This window comes from Protopterus annectens, chromosome 16.part0, assembly GCF_019279795.1.
Source record: "Protopterus annectens isolate FY-2018-M chromosome 16.part0, PAN1.0, whole genome shotgun sequence".
NCBI classification, from domain to species: domain Eukaryota; kingdom Metazoa; phylum Chordata; order Ceratodontiformes; family Protopteridae; genus Protopterus; species Protopterus annectens.
The window spans coordinates 313,656,790-313,681,974 of record NC_056750.1 but is presented as its reverse complement, the minus strand read 5'-3'; the positions used below and the strand labels follow the sequence as shown (position 1 = coordinate 313,681,974).

At 35.4% G+C, this 25,185-nt stretch overlaps 1 protein-coding gene across 1 annotated transcript in view; it reads right to left on the bottom strand.

Annotated features, from left to right (window-relative positions):
* The window catches only part of LOC122790589 (potassium channel subfamily T member 1), a 1,237,971-nt gene that overhangs the window by 870,221 nt on the left and 342,565 nt on the right, over positions 1–25,185 (bottom strand). The window contains exons 8-9 of the mRNA XM_044058115.1: positions 23,912–23,995; positions 23,469–23,563 (exon numbers count right to left, since the gene is read on the bottom strand). Coding sequence (XP_043914050.1) covers positions 23,469–23,563; positions 23,912–23,995 — 179 coding nt within the window. The remainder of the gene's footprint in view (positions 1–23,468; positions 23,564–23,911; positions 23,996–25,185) is intronic.

Genomic DNA, 25,185 nt, shown 5'->3' with positions numbered 1-25,185 from the left:
GGTAAAATCAAGTTATATTGGCTAGACTTGTAAGGGCTCTTAAGCTATTAGTCCAGTAAGTTCCTGTCAACCTATTAAAGTTCAGGAAAGAAAATGGGGAGATGGATAGCTTGGCTTAAAGTAAACTTGGATTCCAAGAAGGGGCCACTGGATTACCTGGAGGCATTTTATGAAAAACCGCTTTCAAGAACATTTTGACATAAGACTGCCTTGAAAGAGGAGGATTCGGGGGCAGACATGTGAAATGGCCATCAAATGAACCTTGACACAGGAATAGGAAAGGTCACAGGATAGCAGTTCAAATATTGAAAAAACAGAGAATAACTAGCCCTGAAACGGTGCTGGTTATGTTGTTGGCACAAACTAGAAAACCTCTTCCATTTACTAATATATATGATTTTCTAGTAGAAGGTTTCTTGCCTCCATTAGTACCTGCTGCACAAACTCAGAAAACAGGTGCCAAAAAGGAATTAAGACCCTATTATCTAGGCAGTCAACTGAAGATGACTGTTGTCAGGGTGTTTTAACATCTCTGTTCTTGTATGAGTAGATATATTCTATGAGGGAGCTTGTTTTAATTGCCCCTAGCCATTTGCTAAAGAACGGAGAACCACAGTTGCCTGGGCCAGAGGGGTGTCACCACAGTGATCCTGGGGGATTCCTTCTGAATCTTCATAAGTATCTTGGATATTAGTGGAAAGAGGAGAAAGGCATACAGGAATATTCCTTACCAAAGAAAAGAAAAAGGCATCTGTCTTCCAGGCCTTCTTGCATGGTGTCCTGGAATAGAATTTTGCCAGTTGGTTGTTCAGAGAAAAGGCAAATAAGTCTACATGAGGAACTCCTCATAGATGGATCAATTCTTGGAAGACCACCTGATCTAGATTTCATTCATGAATGTCTGCCCTTGTCCTGCTCAGCTTGTCTGCCACACAATTTTGCTCTGATGGAACATAGGACTGTGCTTAGAAGCTATATCCCAAGCTAATATGAGTAGTCTGGAAAGGGGTTTGGCGTGGTTCCCCTTGCTTCTTGATATACCACATGACTGTGGTATTGTCTGTAACCACTTGGGGAGGTCCTAGGGACCAAAGATGGTTCGGAGAGTTGAGTGCCAGTATTAAAGCAAGCATCTCCTTGATATTTATGTGTTTGCATCTGTCCCTGGTGTCCCACACTCCAAGCAGTTTTGTCCCTCCTGAAATTGCTCCTCAAGTAAAGTCTGAAGTATCTGTGGTGACTGACTGCTTTGGAGCAGGGAGAAGGGAAGACCTAGATTTAAGGAACTCTGTTGTTTCCACCAACAAATTTCTCTTCAGATAATCTGCAGTACTGGGATCTGAAAAGATAAAGGATATTGATGATGGAACCAAAGAGATTCCAGATACCACTATATCTTTCACATGTGGAGTTTTACCGGAGTTATAATGAGAGTTATAAATACCATAAGACACAAAGTCCTGGGGTATTTCATCACAGTGACTGAAATCTGAGTGGAAAACCTTACAAATAGATATAGATAAAGATCAGTTTTTGGCTTCGGGGGAAAAGCTGTTTAAACTAAGGAGTCTAGATGACATCCCAGGAACACAGTCATGTGCAAGGAAGTCAAGAAATATCTTCAAATTCCAGCTTGTGTAAGAGATCTCTCACCCAAGAGCAATATTCCACATATTTTGAAAAAAAACTCTGCAAAGATAAGCAATTTGTCTAAATATGGAAAATGTGAATACTCTGTAGCCTGCAATGAGTTATAACTGGAGCAAAACACTTTGTGAACACTCTTAGTGTTCTGAACAGACTAAAGGGTACAGCAGAGAACTGATAATGTGATCCAGACACCCAAAACCTTAAGAAATGTCTGAAGTCTCAATCAATATGAGTGTGAAGATAGGCATCTTTTAACTGTAATGTTTCCAGGAAACTTGAAAGAAGATGAGGTAAATAAAACCCCTTCTCCACCTGGGAAGGAGGAGCTGTTTCTATTATTCCTTGGGACAACATGTAATGGAGATCTGGTGGAAACAAGAGAGTCTGGTCTGCAGGATGAGGAATGAACCCCCTGGAAAGGAGGGATTTCTATCCACTGACATCTGTAACCCTGATAGATGATTTTTAGTACTCATTCATCTGAAATAATCTGTTGCCAAAGAGAAAAATAGAAATTAATTCTTTCTGGAAGAGAAAAGGGGCCATGGTGAGAGGGTGTCATAAGGTCTCTTGAACAGCATTCAGACTTGTTGGACTGTCCTTGGTTTTGGGAAGTTTGAGACTTCTTTTAGGAACCCCCTTGCCATTTTTTATTAAACATATATTTACCTGAATTCTGTTGAGAATGTTTACTCTGTTTATGCCAAAATTGGATGAAGAGAAAGAAAATTCCTTGGAGAATTTGTAAATGGAGGACTGAAAAATCTTAGAGCTTCCCTGGATCAGTTTGCTACTTTCATCACTCTTTTTGATTACTCTACAGCACAGAGGTCAAACACTAAATCTTTATCCATGGAGAATTTCTCATTTTTTACATCTGTGAGGTTCTGAGAATGCAGCCAAGCAAACCTCCTTAAAACAGTACCAGTGGCCATAGCCCTGAAAGAAGCATCAACAAACATCATATACACATTGCAAACAGTTAGTAGTGACTTGAGCAATAGAAAAACTGACTTGTTTAAAGCAGATTCGTCTTTGCAATATAACAGAACAAACTTTAACATATGAGCCTGATAATTTAAAATTCTGAAAATCGAAGTTGCAGTCCATACATATCAATAGTTTTCTCATTTATATTTGAAAGAGTAGGACTGAAATTAACAAAGTGCTTAGCAGCAGTGGAGTCAGCTAAGGATATAGCTGCGGGGTCAGTTTTGGGAATAATGTATAAACATTTAAGAGACTTAGGAACTTTATACATCCTAACTGCCATTTCAGGGAGAGCTGGCTGACTATTAGGAAAATTACAGGCAGTAAGACACACATCCTCTAAAGCAGACAGGAGAGGAGGAATGGCTATTGGTACTGGAAAGTCCTTCTGTAATAACAAATCATAGTATTATCTGAGAGACTGAGAAACTGCAGTGTTATCCCACTGAAAACATATTCTAGCAATAGTCTCAGAGAAAGAGAAGTCCCCACAGGGAGAATCAGAAACTAAACTTTCCTCCCAGTCGGAATCAGAAATCTGAGGACAAAACATAAATCTGTCCCTGTATCTTCCTGTTCAGATTCAAAATCTAGACTCTCTTCAGGAAAATAGGCACCCCTCTTTCTTTTCCCAGAACGTACTCTACAAAAAGGATCAATAGCCTGAATTAAGTCCTCAACAGTCCCAGTAAACTATTCCTATCCAAAGAAATTTGAGGAGGAGCAGATACATGCTTGGTTTTCTGTTTGTTTTTGACAGGAAGAATGAGGTCAACTGTGTTACTAATGGCAGCCATCTCCTTCCCCAGGGATGGTCACAGCATTCTGACACAATAGGAAAACCTTCCCTGTTGCCTCTCAGAGGACCAACATGAGTGGCTCTCTCTAGCCTACTGAGGGGATTCCAACTACCACAGAAGATGTGGGGCCTTTATTTCAATGTGGGTAAAGTAGGTGGATCCTGGTACCTCAGGAAGGCAGGCTAGAAGTCCCACATATTGTTTATCTCCTCTGGGGTACATGGAAACCACACATGCTCCCCAAGATGGTGCAGTATGGCACTGAGAAACTGATAGAGTATTCTCAAAGTAGATGCCTGAGATCCCCCCCACTCTGTCCCCATTCTAAAACTTAAAATGCAGGATTTAGAAGACAGCATACACATGTAGAGGACATCACAATTTTAATGTTAGGTACTACAAATAGAGCAGTGCATTGTTAGCTAGAAAATTTATTCTAATAAGCCTTTTTTTTCACTTCCTGTAATATCTTGCCAAACAGAAAAAGGTTAACACCCTTTCAGATCTCCAAATTCCACTTCTTAAGCCCAGTGCTTAGCCCTTTCAGGAGTTTTTTTCACTTCACTTTCCTTATTGCAGATAAGATATAATTAGCTCTTCTTCCACTGTCACCTACTCTCTTCTTCACGTTTGTCCAAGCTCAGATTTCACATCTTCTAATAATGTGTAAACTATACTCACCTTTTTTCTGTAGAAGTAAGCACTGATTGATTGTTGCTGAAACAAAGGATATCAACCTGGCTAAGTTCACCATGTTCAGGCTCACTGTGCCTCCTGTCTTTCCTACCCTCCCCTATAGTCTTAATTTACACCCTCTCAATCCCCTCCCCTCCCTCTCTGATCAACCAATCCATTACAATAATACCACTACCTCATTTCATTCTATTAAATTCACTGTCAATTTTTCAGAATTCTGTCAACTGATTGCTCCATACTTTCACCCAGCATATAATACCTTGCCTAATATCTAAACCCCACCTCCTTCTCCTTCTTCTTTCTAGATAAACAAAACATCACCCTGTTTATTCATTCTTGCCACTTTATCCACTCCATTTACTTTTAAATATCCTCCTTTCAACAAATAACTTGTACATCTGCTCCGAAAAACACTTTTACAAACTAACTATAGTTCTCTAACTGCTTTGTCAACTTACATTCTTTAAGTCCTCCATCCTTCACCTGGTATCACAAAGTTACTTAAATATTTCTACTTTGTATGCTCAATTCACTCCATTACTTCATTTAATTCATACTTCTCTCACATCTCTCCTCTATCAGATAACTTTACACTCTACAACATAACTCCTTTCCATTCTCTTTCAGTATTGCTCTGACCTCTTCTTTTGGGGGTACAATAAATCTAGTGTTAACACCCCAAGTCCACACTTAAAACTTAAATACAAATGTAAATGTCTCTCTAACTTCCCACATACCACCCAAATCCTGGCCCAAAATATCAGGTTCCCACTGCATCTACCTGTCTACAACTCAATACTGCCAACTGACTTTTCCCCATCTTTACATGACTCAGACTTTCATCTGTAACACAATTCAGGACATCTATGCATGTCTAGCTTTTTACTTTCCACTTAGGGTGAGACATTAAACTAAGGTTTCATCTATCTCAGTTGGTGGTAGCTCAGATGGATGTAAAAGATCCCATGGCAGTTAGCAAAAAGAGCAGGGAAGTTTCCCGCTGCCTTGGCCAGATTTCCACTAGTCAGGTTTCCACTGAAAAGAAGTCATTGGCCTGTTGGAACTAAGCTATTCAACAAAGTGTAACTGAATAAATAAAAATAAATATATAGCTGTAACTAAGATGTGGGTGGCCATGGTGGTGCAGCGGTTAGCGTTGTCACCTCACAGCAAGAGGTTCTCCAGTTCGATACTCAGCTGGGGTGCCTTCTGTGTGGAGTCTGCATGTCCTTCCTGTGGTTGCGTGGGTTTTCTCCAGGTGCTCCGGTTTCCTCCCACATCCCAAAGACATGCTGTAGATAGACTGGACACTCTAAATTGGCTCTAGGCGTGAATACGTGCATGTGTGCCTTCCATAGAAGGTTGGGTGCCGAGCTGGCAACTTAACACTGTAAAACTCCACTGCCAATCATGAGTGGACAGGTGATCCACTGCGGTGACCCCTAACTGGGAAAAGCTGAAAGAAGAAGAAGAAGTTGTAACTAAGATGTATTTAAAACAATAAATAATTGACAAGGGAATCATGCGACCTGGTTTTAACATACTCTGAGGGGATAGGAAATGCTGTAGGAAGAGTGGCCATTATGTACTAAAACACTTCACTCACCTCACTCTACCTAAATGCTAAGTGGCCCAAACTTCTATAATACTGAACTACAATTAGCCCACCTCAAATTATCCATAGGGAAAAGAAAATATGTATCCCACTCCTAAATATGCCAACAGTTAATAATGTCACTGCTGCGGAATTTATCCTCCAATGGATATCTAATAGCATTCATCACGAAACATTCATTTTAGGGGAACCTAACATTGACTGATAACCCCTTAATAAGGATATCCCAGTGATTCAATAAATTTATATTGATTCACCCACCTTATAAATTTAACCATCAGCCCAAGGAAACTACAGAAAATCCATCCTCAGCTGGATTCTAGCTATCCTTACAAAGTAAAATCTTATGTTTACTTGCAAGACACTATTAATAATCACCTAAGCAAGTTATCTATAATGAAATACACTACCTAAACAAATTTGACAAAGATCAGTTCAACTCTACTTTATCCTGCTGCACTTGGAATGCATTAAGGACTATACCCCTGAACAAAGTAGTCTCTCAATTTAATGGTACTTTTCTAAAAATGTTATGATTGAACCTCTGTAAGAACAAAAAGGGTAAAAATCTAAGATGGCTTCCTGGCTGTCACAGGAGGCCAAACAGCTAATGCTATAATGGGACAAAGCCAGAAAGCAATGGTACAAAAAGTAAGCTGAACATACCTTTCAAAAGTTCAGACATCGCAAAAACATCACTGAGGAACAAGTCAAGATAGACAAAAACACCAAAGAAACATGAAACTTTTCTGGGCATCCACAAAACAGCCATTGTACTCCGGTCATATGACTATAAACTTCCTTCCAACGATAATAATAAAGAATATTGCCACTGAGTTCAACACCTTCTTCATACAGACCATTCTGTCCCTAACTGGTGATGAGCCTACTTCCTCACCTGCCATTTCCCAACATACCTGGCAATCACTTACAGACTATTTTCTTTCCACCCTGTTTCTACCACAGCTATGAGAACTGTACTAAAGAAACTAAAACCTGCAACTATGGAGGCTGACAAACTTTCCAATGATTTTCTAAAAAACTGCTGTAGATGTATTTCCTAGTCTTCATTCTGATCAACCGATCAGTTACTTAAAACTACGTCCCTTCCATTTACAAAAAAAAATAATTTATAATCCCACTTTATAAAGGAGGTATATCAACTGAATTTACTGACTACTGACCCATTATAATCCTATCACCTCATTCCAAACTACTAGAAAAATGCATTCATGTACAGCTAATATTATTTTAACTAATAAGAATCTCCTCTCCAAAACCCAACTTGATTTCAGGCCCACCCATAATATTACAACTTTTCTTCTTAATTTCAGTCCAATTTTTAACAAATATATACCTGAATACAACATAGTCTCCTCACTTTTTCCTAACTTATCCAAAGCATTCAGTACAGTGTCTCACCAAAAAATAATTCTCTCTGAACTTGCCTGTTTGGACTCAATCTTTCCAATCAGCAAAAGGCAGTGAAATGGCAACAAGATCTCTCACCAGTCTAACAGTCTCTGTTAATGCTCCTAAGCATCTATACTTCACCTCCTTCTATTTAACATTTTCACAAATAATGTTCATATCACCATCAAACTTCACCACGTGTTCAACGTGCCAATGATTCAACTTCCATATTATCTGCCCCTTCCCTAACATTAGGAGGTCACCCAAGATTTCTTTCCTGCTAAAGAATCTTGGCTTAAAAACCTTTCAATTACCCCTAAACTCCAATAAATTTAAACTTATGCTCTTTATCCCTAAAACAATTCCTTAACTAGAAGAATGCCTTTTACGTCACTTCAACATAATAATCAAAACAGTAAGCCAAACTCAACTATTATGAGCCATAATTGATGACAATCAAGTTTGACCACTGCATGCTATACTCCATTAATAACACTCAGCAAAAACATTCCCTTTACAGGGTCAAGCAGTATTTGATAGACACTGCAAGGACAACCTTAGCATCAATCTAACTTTTGTTTACAAATATGTTTATTAAAACAAATTATTGTTTATTCATTAGAACAGTATGAAAGATAAAACAGAATAATTTTGAATAAAATAAAAACAAAGAAACATAATTTACACTATTTACAGAAGCCCAAGAGAGAAAAAAATTCATGAAGTAATATGCCAGTAAAAGAAAAAACAGATTTGCTTTATAACATAAAATGTTTCAGGAAGAGCCAATGTCTATTTGAAATGTCTCAATAAGCGAATAAACCTTTGTCCAAGGATTATTAGGAAAACACCTCAGGTATATTCTGAGTTGTCTTCTTTTAACTTCTTTGGAAATCACTTCTTCTAGAAGAGATAAGAAATCTTCAAGCACTGGAGAAGTAGTAGACTTCCACTTTCTTGTTATGCACTTTCTGGCAACCACTAATATTGTCCATAAAATATATGACTTGGAGTTGTTCATAATGAGCCCTAAGTTGATATTATAAAAAAATAATGTTTTAGATAAAGAGAAGGTGTCAGTAAATAAAGCTTTAAAAAGTTTTCAATATTTTCTAAAATTGAACAGATACATTCATAAAAGATGTGAAAACAATCTACTCTACAAGAAGATAAACCTCTCCAACAAATGATATTTAGTCTTATTAAATTTAGCAATTTTCTCAGGGGTTAAGAAAGCTATGTGTAGGAACTTCCAAATAAAATATGCTCTAATACTGACACCATGATGTAAATTTTACAGAAGATAATACTTTGGTTTTCTCTATCTGAGTATAGTTGGGAAAGATGCCTCCAGTTTTTGTGTTCCAATGTTTGTTAGTTAAGGTGGCTTTATATTTTATTAAAACACCATATAATTTGGAGATAATATTATTGAAGTTAAAGTTATTATATAATATGTCAGCTATATAAAAGATTGGGGGGTTGTTTTATACAATATCAATTTTTAATTATTCTGCAAAGTTCTTATGAGTAGTTTAAAATGTTTTATAATACTAGCCAGTCTTGTGATGACAATTTGACAATTTATATAAACTCATAATATGCTGTAGGGGTAAAGTTTCTAGGTCTTTAAAAAAATGTTGCCAACATATAAAGTTTTACTTTATCATATATTAAAAAGATTAAAGTGTAGTTTGGCTAGAACGTTTTTTGTGGCACTGAAATGGACTAATACATCAAACCAAATATTTAACCTCCATGTTAAAGTTTACAAGTTTCCTAAAGATATTAAATATGCTATTTAAGATGATGGCGTTTGTAGGTTCTGTTATAGTATATTGTATAGAACGACAAACAAAATACCAAAATTTATCAGTAAAATTACTAAAAGGAATTTTTGAGAATAGTGTATTTTCATTTGATAAAATAGCTAGGTGTAAAGATTTCCAGTCAGAATTGTAGTTTGGATCAATCCAATTTATAACATCTTTAAGTAATGAGCTCTTATGTAAGTATCGATGTTTGGAAACTTGATACCCCCTCGATCCCAAGGTCTAATGTGATGTATATAAGCATTTCTGTTCTTATGTGGGAACCAAAGAAAGTTTAGTAATAATCTATTTATATTTCTGATAAATTTGTTTCCAGGAGGAGTGCCGAGAGATAAAGCAATACTTAGAAATTTTGGAAGAAGGATAATTTTTAATAACTGTAGTCTCTTCAAAAGAGAAAATGTTGTTTCATTTAGTTATATGATTATTTATTAAAGATATTATATTGTTATAATTAATTTATTCTGTCTTTTCAATAGTGTTGAAAAAACCTATGCCCAAGTAGTTTATACAGGTTACCTGTTCTCCAATAATATTTTGAATGTTGGATTGATTTTCTTTTCTTAGTGTTAAAAACAATATGGTTAGATTTATGTTTGTTAAAGTAGAGCCCTGAAACTTCTTGTAAACGATTTCTGGCTTCATCTAATTCATCTAATTCAGTACTTGAATTGGATGATGCAAGTAAAATATCATCAGCAAAGAGAGAGATCTTAGAATTACAGTGATTATAAATATTAATGCCACTGAATTTTGGATTACTCCTTATTAAAGAGGCAAAGAAGTCTATAAAAAGGGCAAATAAAATAGGGGATAGAGGGCAACCTTGTTTAGTGCCTTTAGTTAAGGATATATGTTTAGATTTGAAAGGACCTAGTTTTATATAGGCTAGCTTGTCTGTATAAGTAGCTTTTATAATAGAAATAAAGGATGACTGAAATGGCAATATTTTTAGTATTCTAAAAAGGTAATTCCAGTTGACAGAATAAAAGGCTTTTAATGCATCTAAACTGAGTAGTAGGGCTTCTTTATTTTCTCAGTGAGTGTTAGAATTCTTTTAATGTTGTCATGGGTATGTCTTTTATATATAAATCCATCTTGGTCATAATTTATCATTTTAATGAGTAGGACTTTCATTCTGCCAACAAGTATGGAAATAAAATCCTTATAATCATTATTTAGAAGGGAAATTGGTCTGTAGGATTTATATAGTTGTGGGTCTTTGTTAGTTTTAAGAATAGGAGTGATCAGCGAGTATCTCCAGGATGGAGGGATTATATATTTATTTTGCACTTAAATTAATTTTTTGTGTAGTAAAGAGATAGTGTTTATATGGAATAATTTACACATTTCTATAATGATGCCATCGGAACCAGGAGCTTTATTGAGTTTAAAGTTTTTCATTTTATTTTTGATTTCATTTAAGGATATTTACTTTTCAGTGCTTATTTTAAGTTCTTCTGGAGTTGTCTCTAGTTTTGTGACAGATAGTTCTTTATCAAGATGATTACTATTTATGTTATTAGAGTTATAGTGCTTAGTATAACGAAACCTGAAACCATCAAGTATATCAACTAAATCTGAAACTTCCTTATTTGTTTGCTCATGAGATATTTTTATAATATTGTTTGATTCAGAATGAAGTTTAGCTTTTACTGTTAGATTATGCATATGTTTAGGGGTGTAAGCATACAAGTTTAATTTCATCCTTTCTAATGCTGTTAGTTTTATGAGTTAGAATGTCCAAATATGTATTATTCAGTTCAGCTAATTGTTTTTTGGCATCTGATGATATGTTTGTTGAATTGGATTTAAGAGTTGAAATTTGAGTTTGTAAACTTTGCATCTGTGATTCTTATTCCTTTCATTTATTTTGTACCAGGTAACTGCTCTGCCATAAATGTAAGCTTTTAAAGCACCCCAAGCTATAATTACATTTGTATCAGATTTATTATTTACATCTAGAAAGAGGTTTAGTTCAAAGACACGGTTTAAAATCTTTAATTTTAGTGGCATACGCTGGTATTCTAGTTACAGCTAGATTAGTGAAGTCAGTCTGTATTTCTAGTATGAGACAATCAAGGTCAGAAAAGGGACAAGGAAGTATGGGAAAAGATGAGAGTTTTAATTTTAAATCATTGGAAACTAGGAATCTGTCTATCCTGGTTTGTGTTTTGAACATATGGTCCAAGTGAGAAAACTTAGTGAACTACTATTCTTAGAACAGAAAGTATCAAAAGTTAAGGGAATTAACCCATTTCTTAAAATGTTTTGCTATGGAAGTAGGTCTGAATGAGTGAGTACTTGCAGTGTTGAAATTACCTATGATGCAATTAAAGTCCCCCCCCAATATAAGGTTACCTTTATAGAGATTAGTTATAAAGTCAAGATGACACCTTGTAGTTGACATTCATAACCCTGGGAACATACATATTAACTAAAGTCCAAATTCTGTCATTCAGTTTAAATTTGATAATGGGCAACAGTCTCTCTGAGTCCTCATATTTATATAACATTTCTGATTGAATAACATTATCCTTCCAGAGAATCATAACATTTCTTCTTTTAATTTTAAATGAAGAGTGGGGTAGTATTGAGTAATTGTTAGGATTCCAGAGATTCTGTTCAGTAGATTTAAAGTGAGTTTATTGTAAGAAAACAACTTGAGGTTTCTTACTATTCAAATATCTTAATAAAATTGATTTTTTCCTTGGATTTTTAAGACCATTAACATTTAAGGAAACTAAAGATAAAGGGCCAGATTCAATACAGCCTACTAAGGGTACATATGTATTCAAGAACATTCTTATCACATTTTTGTGCTGTTTAGCCACTCAGAAATATTACAGTGTACATTTAGTCTACACTCTGTGGTAACCTTTATGAATCCCTGTCAATATTTAAAGCTGTAAGAATATCAGTAGGAAAACTAAATTAGGAGGAGGAAGGTGTGAGTTATGTATGTGTTGTCTGTTCACTTAGAATGATGTACACAGTGTAGGCATTACTGAATCTAACATAAAGGCATGCATAAAAAAGTAGCTGATGTTATACTACAAGGTGGATGATTTTTGTACATATGGCTCCTTCTGTTAAGAAAAAATGTTCAAGTGGAAGCAAAGATAAATAAGATTAATAAATGAATGGCTTTAGCTTTGATATTAAACGTTCTATTTTCAGATCTTAAGTGTAAAAAAGATAACAAAAAATATAATATAAAGCAAATTATTAACAGCATTACTCAAAAACAAAGATGGAATTATTAAAATTCCCAGTCTGAAAGATGAACTAGGATCATTCAGACTGCTTACCCTAACTTTTACAGCCATACCCAGCAACTCTGTTTAGCAGTGTGAATGAGACATGAAAAGCAGAACTAAAACTAATCTGAGCAACTTTGACTGAAGTAAATGAAAACAGTGGTAAAGTTATATACACATTTCTAAAGATAAAACCTCAACTAACAATAAAAATCATTATGTCGTGTGGATGCAACCTGTATGAGATATGCTTTACTTTTTTTCTTTTTTTCCCTTTAAAGGAAAAAGAAAAGCTGTCACCACATCCTGCGCACTCAAACTTGTATTTTTTCTTTGGTGCAGCTACTGTAGAAAGTTAACAAAGCTCTTGAAGTTTGAAATGCTATATCATTTAAAAATATATGTTAACTTTTAGTTGTCATATATTGCTAAGGTTATAGGAATACTGAATAAATCTGTATATAAAAAGAAAAGAAAACAGAACGTTTGTACACATTATTACTGAGGTTACACTAAATGAGAAATATTTTAAATAATGCCATATATTCTCATATGCTATTAAACATGCTGCACTGTAACTTGCTCCAAGAGCTTATTATACCTGTAAAACACAGCTTCTTGTAGTTGTAAAGCCTTAAAAGTACGCAATTAATATAAAAGATCTAGTTAAAAGGTGTTTAACAGAATAAAAACTTGCTATAATAGCAAACAGAGTTAAAACTTTAAGTATAGTTAGTGTCAGTTTAAGAAGCTGTAATACAACACTTCACTGTTTTTTTTACACATTAGGCAACTTGAAGAAGAAAGGTTAAACCTAATCTTGTATCACATATAGTTAGTAAATAGTAAGTGTAGTAACTAGTTCGAAAATGTTTTAATTTAGTGGAGACTGATCTTAAAATTGTTATATTTCAGTCAATCACAACCAGAAATACAGAGCAGGATGCTACCCTAAAAAAGTTACAACTAATTGCTGCTCACAACCTCTTACACTCTCCTAAGAAGTGCTCAGTATTAGAAACACTCTAGTTTTCTAATCACCTATTAGCAATGTTTGCCCTAACAGTAAATTTCTACTAGCTATTAGTGAATCATACAACACACTGGAAATTTTGTCTAATCCCACCAAGTAGCAAAACTTTGTAACAATATTTCTACTCATATTAAACAGCTAGAAGAAGTAAGCAGCTTCAAATCCTTGCTCAAACAGAATCTAATAATGTCTCAGTATATTTTGCTCACCAAGGTAGTCTTCCCACAATTGTTTCCGCTGCATGCACCAAAACCGTCTCTCCATCCAATACTCATTTTCTGCCTCCACTTACAGTATATAACCATTATTTGCATCCCTGTACTTTTTACCACCCATCACCTAACAATAACTCTTTCTCACCCATTAACTAAAACACTGTTCACTTTCTTTGCTCTGTTCTGTCTATTCTTCCTCTCTGTTTCTCTCCTTCCTTCATCTACTTCACTTCCTTCGTATTAACTACAACTCCTATAATGTCTTAACATATCCACTTGCAACATTGCAACCATACTGTAACTTCAATGTTTTCAAATTGTATAACTGTTGTCACTGAATGTACTTGTATAAAATATTGTCACTGAACATATTTTAAAGGAATACTGTGGTAAAGGTGCCTCTAATGTGGATGAGAGCCATACCTCTCAGCAGACACTGAAAATAAGAACAAAGGCTTTGAAAAGTGGAAACATCCAACTAAAAATATGGGCATCTTACTAGCATAACATTTGAATACCAAATAGCACACACCTCTTCCAACTTCTAGTAGCAAATTGGAACACCACTCAGAAATACATGTTAAAATGAGTGACAAAAACAATGGAAAATATAAGTGAACTGTCAAAGAGACTGTGTAAAATCTTTAATGAACTATATTATAAAATAGTACCACACAAGTTCATTTACTTTAGCTTCAGAAAAGGGGAGCTGTGTAAAGTGCGAGTGGTCCTCATGCACTGCCTTGTACATGCAAAAATATATGTAGAAATAATGCATCACATTTCAGTTAGAAGTCTAGGAACAGCCATCACTCCAGGACTACAGATAAAAATAATAGTCTTTGTCAGAATACTTTCTCAAATGGCTGTATTAATCAACAACTTAATCCATATATTCTAATGAAACTGTGCATTGGTTTCCATAGCCATCCATTAGTTACTGTCAACATGGAAAAGTACAGTGGATATGCTGGTACTTAACCATTTCTATGGAACTAAATATATGAACTGAGGTGATAGTTTCCACCTAAACAGGATCTTAATTTATAGATGAGAGATACATAAAAATACATGTGTAACATCAAACACAATCATTAATAAATTACATTTTATTTAAATGGAAGATTTGTCTGTGCTATAAAAATAGATGGTGCATGCTTGCAAAAATGTACTCCAATGGTAAAAGTAAATATGCATTTGAATCAGACTTAGTGGAACATCCATGTATCCTCAGAACTAAAGGTCCAGTTGCTGTTTTTCTGTACATTTTCAGTCCTTACATGGTTTAAACCTTCAATTTTTGGTGGCACAATATTAACTCAGATTAAAATCTTCTCCACAGTTTATGGTTTATATACATTTCTTTTGAAAACTGAATGCATTCTGATTTTAAAATTTAATAACTTACATCCTACATGTCTCAATGATGCCATAAAGTGGGAATATTTGATTTGATATGAATGAGTAAAATAATGTTTTGAAAATGATTTATAGTAGGAAATGCTTGTACTTTAAACATATTACTTCACTGCAGTAACAATCCTTTAAACAAGATGCTATACTATAGACGAATGGCAGTTGAATAATTTAATAATCCCAGTCATTGGTCAGATGATTAGTGTGTTTCTTAAAACTGAACTTTGGAATGCCTGCTACTTTTGAAACCAGTGGGCTGAGTATTCAATAATCTACACTTTTGCATTACATGTTATTTTTCACTGATAACCCACAATCATTTAGCTTGCTTGTAATCCACAGGCACTGTTAACTCTACTCTGAAAAATAAGGACATAAACAGTGTAGGTCAGGACAGTTTAGTTCAACACACTGCATGAAGTATAGGCAAGAAAGAAATAAAACTAAAATGCTTAAAACCAAATGCAGCAAAGATGTCAAGAAAAGTGTTCACTTGCATTCATATTTCACAGTCACAGCCAGATAGCTTTAAATTGTTCCCTGTATGGATTTTAAAACCAGTCTTTATTCATAAATTCATATTTTGCAACAATAAACAGAAGAAGCATGTTAAGGAAAAATATTTCTTAGAGCAGCTCTTAAGCAGAAATGTTGTGTGAATGAGCATTACATGCTAACATTTATTTGTGTTTTAAATTGTTATTTAAGTGTGTAAACATATTGAATTCCATTGAGCTTTTTCAAAGTTAAATATACTGATTAATAGAATTAATGTATGGGATTAATTGGTATCTTCTTCAATGTTGTTGTTCAGTACAGGTAGATAAAACAAATCTTGCCAACAGCAAATGGAGCAGGCCAAACAATGTATCCACTGAAAGTGCAGGTGAGAAAAAGAATAAATATAATTTTTGCAGGGTGCAAGATCCTTTGTACTCCTATGTGGAGGGGTTTACCTTCCTGAAAACTAAAAAAAGTTGAGAATGTCCAACACAACTGGAATATCACAGAGGAGCTGATACATGTTAAACAGTCTGGAACTTGTCACTGTGAGGATATGGGATTAGGAAGATTTGTTTCTTCATGTTGTCATTTTTTGAATGTTAACCTGTATTTGCTGTCTTGTGCAAGATATACAGAAATGCACAACATCCTAAATCGAAAACATCTTTCTGTATAGCTCAGATAGACTAAAAGTATGAAAAGTACCCTTACACATATGTGGCCAATTAGGCTACATGCTTTGTAACCATCTGTGCTAATGGAAGTTATTCTGGTGAAGCCAGTGCACCAACACTCCATGAATAGTGGGAATGCCTTCCACCAGTTTGATATAGCATAGTGTCACCTTTACCATTTCATCACATCAGATACATAATGCAGCCACCAAAACTGCTGGTCAGCCTTAACAATGTCCCTTTGTATATATCCTAACACTTTCACAGCATTCAGTGATTGTCACCATCCCCATTTTCTCAGTCTTGGCAACAAGACTCCCCTACTATGTGACTGAGTTTTTTTCCCTCAGCTTCCCACTACAGCATTCCAAGATCAGTTTGATCAGAACTTATTTATAACACCCCCCAAAAAAATACCTGAGATTATCTCTTAGTTGCCATTTTCTGCACAATCCATGCAGCTCTATATTACAGATGTTGTCAATGGTTGCTCATACATACACTTCTCATGTCTGGAGCTTAATGGAACATCAATGATGCCAGCTAGCAATGGACGGGATCTATATATACATAATCTCCATTATTTATATCACAGGATAAACCATCACAGATGCGCCCATGCAGTTTTAGGTGCAGGTGGTATAGTTACAAGTGATTGCTCCACTGGTTTTTGAGTGACTTTAGTTTGAGCATTTATTATTCTGTTGCATTTCATCGTGCTACTTTGTTAGCCAGTGATGTACTTTCCTGGGGGGGGGGGGGGTGCCCTTATCTTCACTGCTGTGTGACTGTGTAGTTGGCATACATAATTTAGGGAGGTTTGGGGAAAGAGCCCTCTTCACATTTATATATATATTTTTGGGGCTTCAGCATTTTCAATATTAAATTTTCAATAAACAGTGAGCTTAAAAAAACGTTCTTCCATGGGTTGTGAGTACAGTGATTCTGTTCATTACCTATATGGCACTGGTGTATTATTTTACCAAACACCCTCTGCTATGCATTTCTAACCTCATCTCTTTTCATCTACATCTCAAAGACTACACACTATTCAGGTACAACTATAATGAGACTGCAGAACACAAGTCAGCACTGGGGTGTCCTATAAATAGCAATGAACTAAAACAAAATAAAGATATCAAACAAACAAAAACAAATCATTAAGAGCTAATGATGCTCAGATGCTTAGAAAATGGTGTCAATTAACCATCCACTCACAATAATTACCATTACAGTTTCCAAGATGTTCCTCAAAACCCGATTAAATGTCCTAATTTAGTTAAAAAACAAAACAAAAAAAAAAAAACAGTTTGAGTAACAGAAATAACAAAGGGAATCAAGTGTACTATATTTTTTTTGTTTCCCGTACAGATAGTCAGAAAATCATCAAATGAGGTTGAAAATGTTTCCAAAACCACTGCATAGTGTAGTCTAGCAAAAAAGACAGCAACTCAAAACACACGTTTCTTTCTTTTATTTTTATGTTCCTTTTCAGTGGGTTATATTGTTTTCTGTTACATTAAATAAAAATCTCATTCTTTCTCACAAGGCAATATTTAGTAACAAGCGCTTTCATCTCTAATGACAAAGACTTCATAAGAATTAACAAGTACATCAGACTAAGATGTTAAATATAATACCATTAAAGTCATACAATACAAAAAATGGAAAACCTGAAAATGTTAATCTGATGGCCTCTCTTTACCTGGGGCCAGTAATTAAGGAGCCTCAATCTTCACCACTGACACGAACAGGAATGGATTTACACAGTATTTTAAAATGCAGCTCTCTGCATCACACACAGGTTCCCTCAAGAGCACACAGGGAACATGCTCCAGACCTGGAACTGGACTATCTCTCTCTCCAGATACAAAACAAGACTCACTTTGGAGCACTGTGTCCCGGTTCCAAGTAGCTGACCCGCCCACACCTGGGTATTACTTACACACACACACACACACACACACACACACACACACACACACACACACACACACACACACACACACACACACACACACACAGACACACACACTCCTGGGAAAGGCTGGCATAGATTTACTAACTGTATCCCTTCTGCACAGACTATAAGGTAACTTTGCTGCCACCAGTCAACCAGTCTCAGGCAATAACAAGGGTATCCAACTATACTAAGTAAAATCAATACTAACATAAATGGTAGAGTGTAACCAAAGCAGCCAGGCTTTTCGGAGTAGCCAATGCATCACTAAAATAAGCACAAGTACTCTCAAGATGTTAAAAGTATTCTCTAAAGACCAGCCACAATGAAAAGTATAAAAATATTTAATAATAAAGTAGACAACATGAGAATACTAAATATCTAAGTAGAATAAACACAGAGTTTTAAACAAAGGAGAAATAAAAATAACACAGTTGGACAGATTCAAGCATATGCAGAAAAACAATACTCAACTAATCTCACTGTATTTCCTGACTGTCTAAAGAATAAGTGTTCCCTAGCTAACTTAATTAATACAACAAGGCAAAACAGGATGCTGAGATGCTTACTTCCACAAGGCAAGGTGATGAGCTTCTAAAACTAAACAACAACTAACTAAACTGTAATAAATGTCATAGATTTTTATATCATGTTCCAAATAAAAGAAAATAAGCTGCTGTGTGAATTGTATCCCCTCAGTGCTGGTTATTGCAGTATTTGAAAATTATAGGACAATTTCAAAAACTTCTAATCTTCCCTTCCAGAAATATTTTTTTAAACATAAACATTTAATCAGTTATATAACACTGTTGATAAATTTCTATCACACGCATCTGTACAAGTCAGTGTTACAGTCAAATGACACAAAATTATTTACTTCTACAATTATGCTACACATGCACTGCCCCACTCTTCCTGGCACAGATGGCAATACCTCACATTATCACAGTTAACAAAAATCCATACAATAAATTAGGTTGAATAAAACATTATTACAAATTTTAAAATAATTATTGAATGAAATTATCCGACTCTGTTTCTCTTTTTTAGAAAACTGTTTAGTGATTAATTAACTATCTGCGGACAGCATATCCTTTCCTATTTCTATTCTAATAAATAGATCCACACAAGAATCCTATGTCCCATCTATCTGGCAACCACGCTAACATCATCCCACTCCACAAAGGAGGAAAAAATACAGACACCACCAATTTCAGACCTATTGCCATTATTTCTCCACGTTCTAAAATACTAAAAAAGCTATCCATTCACAACTCATGCCATACCTAACCCATGGAAATCTCCTCTCCACTACTCAACATGGCTTCCACCTTGGCCACAGTACCATGACTGCCCTCCTTTTCTTTCTTAAAACCATTAACCTAGCATGTGACTCTGGCAAATTCGCATCTACACTGTTTCTAGATCTTTCAAAGGCCTCTGACACAGTCTCCCACCCCTTACTTCTATCTCAATTCTCCACCCTCCATCTTTCTTCTACCACCATAGTCTGGTTCTCTAGCTAACTCTCTGATCACCAACAAGCTGTCCAATGGAAATAATCAACCTCTCCTTTCCTACCTACACCCACCGGCGTGCCTTAAGATTTTGTTCTTAGTCCTCTACTCTTCAACATATTTATCAACAACTTCCACCACTCCATCTCCAAATCTTCACTCATCCAGTATGCAGATGACTCCACTATCATCTGCTCATCTTACTCCCCCTCTAAATTCCTATCACAAACCCAATTAGCCTTTTCTAAAACTGAAACCTGGATGCAATCCAATCACCTGGCCCTAAATGCTAATAAAACTAAACTGATGATCTTTACTCCTAGAAACCCCACTATTGACAAAATCTCATTTTCCATAATCAGCCAGAATAACACCCCCCTTGAAATTGTTCCCACTGCTAAACTGCTCAGCATCACCATTGATGAAGACCTAATATTTGACACCCACATCCTTTCCTCCATCAGAAAAACCCATCAAAAACTATGTCTCCTTTACAGACACAACTGCTACCTCAGCCCCTCCACCAGACAAATTCTAGCCTCCTCCTACGTTCTCCCCTCTCTTATGTATGGCACTCCTCTGTTCACCAATCTCCAGCATGGCCTATTATCCAAACTCAAGTCCTGTTACCACAAATTTTGCAAACTCGCAACCAATTCAAAAAACCCATCTCACCATTGCCACTCTTCCTCCATACCCTGCAATAGCTCGAACTTCCCAACTACCTGAGATATCTCCAACTCACCACCACCCACAAGCTCATCTTCAAACCTTCAAACTGCCCCTCTCTCACTACAGCCTTAACTCCTTACATACCTAACTGCTCACTGAGATCCAAAAAACAAAATCTCCTACAAATCTACAAACCCTCACGTCCTCCTGGCCAACTGCTACTATCCTGCTCCATACCTATACAGTGTAACTCTTTCGCCACCCTCCTTTGCACTATATCTAACCATAACAATTTCAAATCTCAATTGTTCTCTAATCTGTCTTCCAAATGGGAATGCCCATGTCAAGCTCCAACTTAATCTTCTCCTCTAAACCCTCTGTCATTCTCTGTTTCCATCATGTGCAACACTTGTATATCATTCTTAATATTTCCATCAAGACTCCGCTGGACAATTTCTCTACTGCACCTGTTATGAAAAAAAAAACATGCCGTTATATGTACAACTGCTTTATGTGCTTGTATGCTGAATTTACAATGTTCTATGTTTATATGCATCATTCTGTGTTCTTCTCCCTGATAATAATGTTTATATTATATTATGTATGTCTGTATTATGTTTTTGGAGCTTTTCTCCCCGGGCCTCCACTGAAAACAGACTGTTCATAGCCCAGTGGACTTCCCTGGTCATCAAACTGAAATAAACAAATAAATAATCCAGTATAAACCTCAGTGGAAGGTGGTATTGAAGACTAATTCTTTAATGTTTTCATTCTGATGAAGTCCTTTATATAATATTTATGGATAAAAGTACTCAATAAACAATTGTGGGTCAAGAAAGGACTGTTGGTGGTATTTGTATAAATCTTTTGATAAGAATAATTATGTTCTATACAGCAAAACTGTATGTAGATAAACATCTAGGTCACATTCCCAGTATACTGCAATATAATTCTAAGAGAGTAAATAGTGTACAATGATTGTAAAGTATGCCAACAATACTTTTAAAATAGAAGACAATGTTAGAAAACATTGGGGCATACTACATTTTGAGACAATTTTCAGCACAATCCTGAGGTAGAATTGTCAATTTTCATTTAAAAAGGACATGTTATACAGTATAATAGTCAGTGAGCTATGTTAATGCTATTTATGATGCACAGTTGTATTGAATTTGTACCATATGCACTTGCTTTGTGTGTGCTCATGCATTACTTCTATAGCCATACTGAACTGCTGTCTCTGAATCTTTAATTGCTATCATTCATGACGTGTTCTGAGAACTGGGCAAACATGGCTGCGGTATTAATATATGAAAAAGTTCAAGAACAAATGTGTAAATCATATGAGGTCTACAGAGGAAAATGTAGACGAGTATTATATTATGCTGCATAAATAAAATTATTCATTCAGTAAAATATCTTCCCTAGACTGACATAATAGTTTGTCTTGCTAGAATTTCAACTCCTGGAGTTTCAAGGTCAGCATATCAAAAGTGTATTTGCATTTGAGATGGCACAAATAGCAGACTGTAAGTTTCACTGATTAATACTGTGCATCACTTCAAGTACAAATGAAGTGATGCACAGTATTAATCAGTGAAATCTACAGTTTGCTATAAGTACAAATGAAGCCGTGGTGGTACAGTGGTAGCGTTGTTGCCTCACAGCAAGAAGTTCTCCTGTTCAATTCTCAGCTGGAGTGCCTTCTGTGTGGAGTCTGCATGTCCTCCCTGTGGTCAAGTGGCCTCCGAAAGACATGCGTGAATGGGCATGCCTTCTCTGAAGGTTGGGCGTCGGGCTGCCAACCCGACACCATAAAAAACAAAATCTACTGCTAATCATTAGTGGACCGGAGTTCCGCTGTGGCAACCCCTAACCGGGAAAAGCCAAAAAGACAAACAACAGCATCACTTCAAGAACAATTCAAAATTCTGACGTAAAAAATCTTGGACATTCAGACTTCTGGCAACCTATGTGGACTTAAATTTACCATATTTAGACTAGCCTATACTTTCCATTATGAATCAGTTCTGTGTTAAAACTTTGTTGTAAATGATGCTGTCAGTAAATCAAATGATCCACCTAGCATCACATGCCTGATGTCCACACAGATTTTACAATATCCTGGAAAATTCATACATAAGTATTCGAAGTACAATAAGCAAACATTTAATAGCACTATATTCGAGTCTAACTATATACTTGAATGTCACTAATGAAATTTAAAAATAACATTAACTTGCCTATTTCAGGAGATGTTTCTGTAATACTTTAAACAGCAGAAGTAAAATGATTCAGTAGTATACAAGGTCTAAGGAGGAGACATTCTGATTCTAATTAGCGGCAAGTTAAGTTTTTATTTGCAATAATACAAACAGTGTACCAAATACCCCACACAAGAACACAAGTCTGAAAACTAAAGTGATTCACAATATCATACAGAGCTGTTACACCTGTGAACAAATTAGAGCTCATATTTAAGTAGCAGTGAGTAGGTGTACATAACAAAATGTACCCCGTACATCTAAATCTCAAAACTAGTGTAAGGATAGACAACTCTCTCAGCAGCTGTACTGGGAGTAATATATCTTTGCAGCCCACAAGTTAACCAGATCACTTTCTTCCCTTAAGAGCTTTACAATTCATCCCACTATAGCTTATATCTCATTGACGTATTTTCTTAATTCAGTCTTTTGACAATTATTAACTTATGCAATTATGGGTCAGTAGGGGAGCCAGATTGTATTCTACAAGACAGAGAAACCAATACTGGATAGGATGTCAGTCTGTTGTAGATGCCATTAATACACACAGAATATTTAAGACTACAACACATGTGCATTGTATAACAAAATTTGTTTTTGTCAATAAAAAGTCATTGAATAATCTAGTTATTCATTATACTTTGCTCTTTTTCCAGTTAGCAATGAACTGTTTGCCTACTTCAACTGTTTCAGTGGTATGTCACATTATAAGCATCACATTTTCAAATCATGTATGTACTATATGAAATGCTAGAGAGATAGGGAGCAGCAAAACTATACTCTATTTTCTAGCATACATCAAAATTATATTTTCCTGAAATAATTAGACTGTACTGTTTATGGATATAGGTGTTTAGTTCCAAATCAGAGAATAACAATATGCTTTAAATATTTCTAAGGTATAGTATTTTAATTTTTAGGTCTCACACAGATTAAAGAAGTGCATGAAATACATACCCAGTAAATACAAGGCACAGCAGAGTGCAAATCAGAATGATAACTTGATTAAACATTGCTGACTGTGTTCTCTGGATAGCCCGATGTAAATCATTCTGTGGGGAGAGAAATGTACTTAGTTGCTTCCTTCAATAATAATTACAGATGATTATTATTAATAATGCATATAAACTATGATTTTAAAAGCATTTTCTATTTACTTAAGGCACTTAAAATGAGATTTGCTGCATGTTAGGTATTTGCTATTAAACAATAATGTAGGATATGGATATTTTAAATGATTACTATAAGTACGTTCAGTGCTTAGGCATAACTGTCATAGTATTAAGTTACAGTTAATAGGCATCTCAGCTGAAGCAAATAAAAAGCAGCAATACAGTGAAGCTACAAAATGAGCTCTATTTAATCAACAACAAAATCAATCAAAATTTAAAGTCACTTACAATCATATTTTCCAAAGCATACTTGGCTAGCCAACAATTCAGAAAAACTGGAATAAACAGATTTCTTAACGGAGGGTAAAATATCTACAAAAGAAAAAAAAACAGTGAAAAATAACCATACAGAAGCATAAATTTAACAACATTCTGCTATTACTGAAGGGCAGGAAAAAATGTTGTATTGCAGCTATCAATGCAGCATATATACTGTAGAAAAAGTACAGAAGCAATTAACTTTTTTGTGCACAAAATATTACTGCCAGAGGACAGAGAAATTGTGCTTGTATTGGACACTTACTACAAGCTGATACAAGATAAAGTGAAGAAAAGCAATTTTCTGATGTAAAACAAATCACCATAAGAAAAAATAAGTAATTTTATTACAACAAGCCGAAAGTTCTGCTTGTTGTAATAAAAGCTTATTTTTTCTGACGGTGATTTGTTTTACTTGTATTAGACACTCACCATTTCCACTATGTGTAACAAAATTATATGAAAAAAACTATTAAAATAGTTTTAAGATCTATAATTCAGTTAATAGTATGGTGCCTTTAAAGCAGTTGCAATACTGTCACGTCCGGTAATGGGTTAAAGAGAAATAAATGAAACAAAATGAATCAGGTCATCACTATAATTTAGTTAAGTCTTCAAATGACCTGCCAATATGGAAGGTGATATCAGGCTGGGGTGTGGACATCAGTTGTTCAGTATAGGGATGACATCATGAATAATTGATTATTTACTTCTATGTACATTAAGTGACCCTCCCTTAGTCACTCTGTCTGCTACCAGCAATCTGTTAGGGAAGTGATGTCAGGTTGGGGTGTGGACTTCAGCTGTTCAGCATAGGGTTGAATATGTTAAGTTTACTTCCATCTAATGAAAATAACACAGACATAGGTTTATAGGTTCATTGGAGTTTACTAAGCTAACAGCTCAAGGGCACTTATAAGCTTAGCCAGTTTTACCCAGATTTTACCCAATTTTCTATAGCTAGGAGAAAGATAACAAGGGTCAGCAAGTGGGGTTCTGACTATTTTTACAGATTATCTCTGCCAAAAAGAGACATGGGTGCCTCCCCAGCAACGAATTTGTGACTTCCCATCCATTGGTCCAGATTGAGCAGATAGTCAGAGAAGGCTCTGCTTTGGATGAATAGGAAACGTATTCCAGGAGAGTCAATTTATGGGACACATATCTGCCTCTCCAGCATGATGTATTTATGTCAGAGATCAGATTTAGATCTTTGGACTGGGTAACCCTCATGCATTTAGTTT